Genomic DNA, 6,500 nt, shown 5'->3' with positions numbered 1-6,500 from the left:
AAGATTTATTTATTTATATGAAAGTTACAGAGAGAGGAGCGGGAGAGAGAGACAGAGAGAGAGAGAGAGAGAGAGAGAGAGAGAGACAGAGGTCTTCCATTCGCTGGTTCACTCCCCAATTGGCCACAATGGCTGGAGTTGCACTGGTCTGAAGCCAGGAGCCAGGAGCTTCTTCCGGGTCTTCCATGTGGATGCAGGGGCCAAGGACTGGGGCCATCTCCCACTGCTTTCCCAGGCCATAGCAGAGAGCTGGATGGGAAGTGGAGCAGCTGGACTCGAAGCGGTGCCCATATGGGATGTCAGCACTGCAGGTGGGGGTTTACCTGCTATGCCACAGCACTGGCCCCTTGATCTTTATTTTAAAAGATATTTTTATTTATTTGAAAGGCAGAGTTGTGGAGAGAGAGAAAGAGAGAGGGGTCTCCCATCTGCTGGTTCACCCCCCAGATGGCACCAATGGCTGGAGCTGGACCAGACTGAAGCCAGGGGTCTGGAGCCTCCTCTGGTTCTCCCACGTGAGGAGCAAGCACTTGGGGCCATCGTTTGTCGCTTCATTACTCTCCATCAGCAGGGAGCTGGATCAGAATGGAGCAGCTGGGACTCGAACCGGCGTTCATGTAGGACGACGGCGGCAGCTTAACCCTCTGTCCCCAAGGCCTCGGACCGTGGCTTCAGTGCTGGAGGAGTGGGTGGGGTCTCCGCTGGGCACCGCCTGGCCACGCCCCCTCCCCCAGAACTCTGCAGGTGGACATCACACATCACGTTAGATACAAACCAACTCCGCTTTAATGTAGAAAACAAAGTTCATGTACACACATAAATACACTTTGGGGCATAAATAAAGTAAGAAAATAAGAGATGTACACGTCAGAATAAATTACTCATAAATAGTCACGCTGGCTAAGACCGCCCCTCGTGGCGTGGCCTGGGGAGCGGCTGGGGCGCCCAGGCTGTGAGGGCCGGAAACGCAGGCAGGACACACTCCCTGCAGCCCGATAGCAAGACGGGCAGGGCTCCCATCCCAAAAGGCCCTTCACTCAGCACCCACGTGTCCTGGGCAGGCCTCGCTCCCTGGCTGGGAGGGGCTGCTGGGATTGGCTGTGTTCACTGCCCGTCACTCTGGGCTGGGTTGGGGGAGGTAGCTCGCAGGTCTCTCAGGGGAACTGGCGCTCCGCCTGGCCAGTGTGAGCTCGGCACAGGGCGCTGGCTGTGGCAAGGGGGCCCCGTGGGCATCCTCCTTGGTCTTGAATGGGCATCGGAGTGGCCTGGCAGCAGCCTCGGCTCTGGGAGGGGGGGCTCTGGAGATTTCTGGGGTTGCAGCCCGGCCGGGAGAGGCCCAGATGCAAGCAGTTCTCACGGGGGTGGGCGCCGCGCGTCCCTGGCGTCTCACAGGGCGAGGGAACCACCGCCTCTACTGGAAGCGACGGGACAGGGGGTGAGCTGCCCACCGGAGCAGCACGGCACACGGCAAGGTGTCCAGGGAGGGGCCTGGGGCGGCAGGGCAGGTGGAGGGCTTCGCGGGTCTAGACACTAGGGGGACACTCCAAATATGTACAACGTCTAAAAGCTTCTTCCTAACGCTACAACGGGACACGGACCCGCGGCTGTGCGAGCCCACTGGCTACTTCTGGAAGCTGGGGCTCTTCACGGGCCCGAGCTTGGTGGCCATACCGAAGGGGTCCATGCTGTCGGTTTCCAGGGGCGGGGAGAACAGGTCGGCTTCGGGGTGGTCGCCGAGGGCCGCGGTCTCCTCGGAGGCCAGGGGCAGCACGGGCAGGAAGTGGGAGAGGGGCAGGAAGCCTCTGGTCTTGTACAGGTGTCTCTGTTTGGCACTGCTCAGAGACACGGGCAGGTGGTGCGTGGTGGAGCGGTACACGTTGTAGCCGGAGCTGATCTCCTCCTGGAAGGCACAGTCCTCCTCCGAGTACTGCAGCTGCGGGACACAGGGGACGCGGGGCGGGGCGGGGCGGCCAGTGAGCCTGGGCTGCGGCCGCTCCGCGGCCTCCCTCTCCCCACCTGTCAGCCCCACCTGTGTCCTGAGCCCCACCACTGACAGCCCGGACAGGCACTCAGCCCACCTATGTCACCACTGGCATCGGGGAAAACACCGGCCAGCCCGGTTGTGACTTGAGGAGGGAGCCTTCCACTAAGAATCGGCGGGCAGAGCTGGAACCTCCGGGCCCTCTGCCATCCCACCCTCCCCACCCCCCACTCCGGAGGGCCCAGGCAGCCTGCCAGGAAGAGCAGCCCCTCCCCCCAGGCTGCACCCAGCGGGAGGACCGGAAATGTGTGCCGGAGGGGGGCGGGGCGGGAATCTGTCCCTGGCCCTGCACGGAGGGCGGTGGAGATGCGGGAGGTGGCATCCCGCATGGGGGCCAGAGAACAGCGCAGGGCGGGAGGGGGCTGGGCAGTGGCTGCAGCCCTGGCCCGGTCAGCCTCCATCCACCGAGGTCACTGAACTGCAGGTGGTGAGCCACGGGCTGATAAGACGCCCGAGCACCGGAGGGCACGAGGACAAAGCCGCCGCCGCCGTGGCGCTGCCTGGCAGCGAGCTCTCTTGCATTTCCAAAAAAAAAAAAGTGTGAATGAACAGATGAACAATGGAATTATTTCGGATGTCCGGGGCGGGGAGAAATCCACATCCTTTCTCCTTGCAAAGAAGGAAAGGGGTTCACCTTCCCAGGAGACAGCGCGATTTCTAAGCTTTTAGAGGCTCCGTTTGTGCCCGGCCGCGCCAGTGAGCTCAACAGGCAGGAAGGGATTTTAGGTGGAGAGCCCCTTTCCCCCTCTCCTCGCCCAAGCCCCCTCCCACCCATTAGCGTCAAAACAACAAAAGTGGGGGCCGGCAGGGGCTCCGGTGTCGGCTTTCAGCCCCGCCCCTCCTCCTCCGTCTGGGTCTTTTTGCACAGATAAATGTCACACTCGCTAATGCTTCCCTTTCGGCTCACAAAAGGCTGCCCGGGGCCAGATTTGCATCTACTCCGGGGCGGGCGCAGCCGCCCGTGCGCCGGCCCCGCTCCTCCCGGGGGCCCAGGGCTCTGTGTGTTGTGTGTGGGAGGCCTGGGGGCCCCCGGGGACCTCACACAGCCCCAGGCGCGCCTGGGGCCTCGGGGGCGCGTTCCTTTGAACTCGCAGCCTTTGTTCCCGGGACCAGAGCGCCGGCAGGAAGTGTGCGCCTGCCGCGGCTTTCGGCGCGGTTACCTGGATCTCCCCAGCCCCCCCAGCCCGGCGCCTTCAAGGCACAGGTGCGCCCGCCCGGACCGCGGCACCGCGGGAATGCGCTGCTAACTCGCCCGCATCTGAACCGCACGGCCGCCTTCCCGGGTGGAAACTGGAAGCACATCTGGCCAGTGCCGAAGGCACCGCCTCCCACACACCCCCGAGTTGGTGGAGACTTTTAAAAATTCGTAATTTGTAGATGTGCCCTTCCCCCCCCCCTTTCTCTTACCCTTGAGGGCGGGGGCGGGGAAGGAGGCTGAGGACCACACACGCGCAAGCCCAGGCTGAAGGCCCGAGGAGGTGGGCGCTTTCCTGTTTCATATCAATGGGCTTCCTCCCCCCAGCTGCGCCGGCCGCGGCCTCAAAGGAGACACGCGGGCGGCCCCGAGTCGCTCCCGGGCGGCTGCTGACACCGCAGCGCAGCGCGGGACACCGGCGCCACCCGCCCGCGGCTCCACGCGGGTCGCCGCAGAGGGAGTCAAGCAATCCCGAGAGCTGGCGCGGGGCGCACCCCGCACGCCAGACACTTACCTGCCCCCGCATCCTGCCGTCGGCGCCCATGCAGAGGTACCGGGAGCTGTGCACGCCCTTGAAGGCCACGGTGCGCAGGGCGACCGCTCGGATCTCCAGCAAGCCTGGGCGCAAGCAAAAGGAGAAGCCATAGCTGGCACCCGCGGGAGCCCGCAACACGTGGTGCCGCCTGTACCCGCGCGGGAGCCCCCCCTTCGCTCTCGGCGCTGCCTGGGGAGGATGGGGCCCTGGGCACGGGTCCCAGCGCCCGGGTGCCCAAGCATGGGGATCCCGGGCGCCAGGGGGGCTGTGGGGTGGGGGCAGGGGGCCTGCCGGCACTCACTGTGCGCGCTCTGGCTCCGCTCGCAGTCCACGGCGCCGTCGGCGCGGATGCGCAGGAAGCAGTGCGAGACGCCGTGGGCGCTGGTGGCGTACAGGTGCCGCAGGCGGACGGGCTCGCCCAGCCGTAGTGCAGATGCGGGCCCGCGTCGGACAAGGCCAAGGGGCGCGCGGCCGCGGCCAGCCAGAGGCCGGCCAGGACCAGGGCGCGGGCCGCGGCACCTCCGCTCGGCGCGCGGCGCATGGCACCTCCCGGGAGCTGGCGGCGCGGCTGCGGAGGGGACGCAGGAGGCTGGGGTGCGAGGGCGGGATGGCTGCGGCCCTCGAGCCGGCCGTGCGCTCCGGGCGCCTGGGCGCACAGCACTCCCGCTCCGACGGCGCGGCGGCTCCGGGCGCGCGGCCTTATATAGCTCGCCTCCCTGGCCCGGCGGGTCGGTGCCCGCGGCACCGAAGCATTTCTTATCGGGATGCAGCAGGCCCCCGCCCCTCGCACACACCCCACTCACACCCCGCCCACGGCCCCAGCCCCCGCCCCGACCCCGGCAGGTGGGCGGTGGCTCCGAGGCGGTGACCCCGCCCAGGCTGTGCGGCTCGCGGGGGAGCGGGAGGAGAGGAGAAGGAGGGGTCCCGGGGCGGGGTGGGGGGGGCAGGGGGGCGCTCTGCTCGGCGCGGCGGCCGGGGATGCCTGGCCTGGCGAGCTTGGTTCTGTAAAAGTAAGCAGGCATCTGGAGCCCGTCTCGCGGGCGCGCAGGGTGTGCGGTGGCAGGGATCCCGCGACCCCCGGCCTCGGGGCCCCCTCTCCTGCAAAGACCCCGCTACCTCCCTCCCTCCCTGCCTGCCTGCCCCCCGCCCTCCCTCCGCCGGCAGCCCCGGCCCCGCGCGCCTCCCGCGGCGGGCGACGTCTCCGGCCGTCTCGCCAGCCCCCGGCTTCCTCTTCTCCGGCTCCCCGCCCCGGCCCCCTTTCTCCGGGTAAATCGTCCCCCGACGGGGGGCCGGGCGCGCTCCCGGGCGGCGGCGCGGACGCGGGGAGACAATGGGCGAGTCCGGGGCCCGGCGGGCGCTAGATGGCGCCTGCGCCCCAGCCGGAGCCTCCGCGCGGCGCTGCGCCCGGGATCGCGCGCCCCGCAGCCCCGGCTCGGGCTGGGCCTGCGCTCCCCTCGGTCTCGGGCGCCTTGGGCCGGGGGCGCAGGCGGCGTGGCCGGGGAGGGCCCCGTCTGGGTGGGCCGGGGGCGGGGATTCTCCGCCTGGCGGCTCCGGCCAAGGCCGCGGCGGCGCCGGGAGCGTGCGCCGGCGGGGGGCTTCGGCGCGCCCCCGTTCCCCTCCCCCCGCCCCGGGCTGGTGGACGCGGGCCCCCCACCACCACCCCGAGTCCGCTTCGGGGACGGGCGAGCGGCCTGATGGAGCTCAGCCGGCGGGGCCGCGTTCATTCGCAGCCGGTGACCCGCGCTGACGCCAGAGCGCGAGACCCTTCACCCGCTGGGTCTTGACAAAGAGACCTGTGGGCCGGGGACCCCCCGCGCTGCGTGTCTGGGTTCAGAAAGCCGCGGCTTCCGTGAAACCGAATTACTTCCTCCCTGTGGTTTTAAATCCACGGCGGCGGCTCCCGTTCAAGCGATTGTCCCCTCCCCTCCCCGGCTTTTGTGGAGAAGCCCGGGCCACCTCTGCGCCTGGGGAGGCGGCCCCTGGCCCCACCACCCCTCCCCTCCTGCTGCCGAGGTGCTTGGGGTCGGTGGGGGGAGACAGTGCCCCGGGATCAGTGAGAGATGGGAGCTGACCGTCCCACGGTGTCCACTCTACCGGCCTCCAGGCAGGTGAACCGAGCCCCCCCCTCCGTATGCCAGAGTGGCCTCCGCCCGGGGCTGCAGGGCCAGACCCACCGCAGCCTGGATCCCGGCTGGCCGGCCACTCCGGGGACAGGTCACGAGCCCGCAGGGTCTGTCCCCCGTGCACACGGCTTTGCAGCTTGTCCCCGGAGGTCCCGGGATGTCACCCGTGGAAGCAGTGTTGTCGCTGGGCGTGGGGATTCTCACGGCCACGGGAGAGCTCTGAGTTTAGGGATTGATGCGGGGAAACTGAGGCTGTCAGAGGTGACACACAGGCAGTGGGGGTTTGTGCCCAAGTTAGCTGGGTCCCCAGGCCCGGGGGATTGATGGCCGGCACGGGTGTGTGTGTGTGTGTGTGTGTGTGTGTGGTTACAGGAAGCCAGGCCGAAAGGCAGAGCTGGCCACCAGGTGGCGCTGTGGTCAGCTGTCTGGGCTCTCAGCCCCTTTCTCACTCCGGCTTGGTTGTGCTGAGCCCCGCCGACCTGCACCTGCGAGAGTCCCCAGTGTGGACGATGGTGCGCAGGTTCCACACCCACAGAAGGGGCCCAGGCCAAGTCCACAGAGGCTTCTGCGGGATTTCAGCCCACCTTTTCATTAACCTTTATGTGT

General features: G+C 67.9%; 1 protein-coding gene across 1 annotated transcript; it reads right to left on the bottom strand.

The window, feature by feature from the left end:
* Nucleotides 1-1,621: 1,621 nt before the first annotated feature.
* Nucleotides 1,622-4,312, bottom strand: FGF19 (fibroblast growth factor 19). Its single transcript, XM_062197714.1, is given in 4 exon segments — nt 1,622-1,933; nt 3,751-3,854; nt 4,073-4,183; nt 4,186-4,312. Coding segments are annotated over 4 exon segments (654 nt in total).
* Nucleotides 4,313-6,500: the final 2,188 nt, after the last annotated feature.

Source organism: Lepus europaeus, chromosome 7 (genome assembly GCF_033115175.1).
Source record: "Lepus europaeus isolate LE1 chromosome 7, mLepTim1.pri, whole genome shotgun sequence".
Classification (NCBI taxonomy): Eukaryota; Metazoa; Chordata; class Mammalia; order Lagomorpha; family Leporidae; genus Lepus; species Lepus europaeus.
This window is presented reverse-complemented; position numbering and strand designations above follow the sequence as displayed.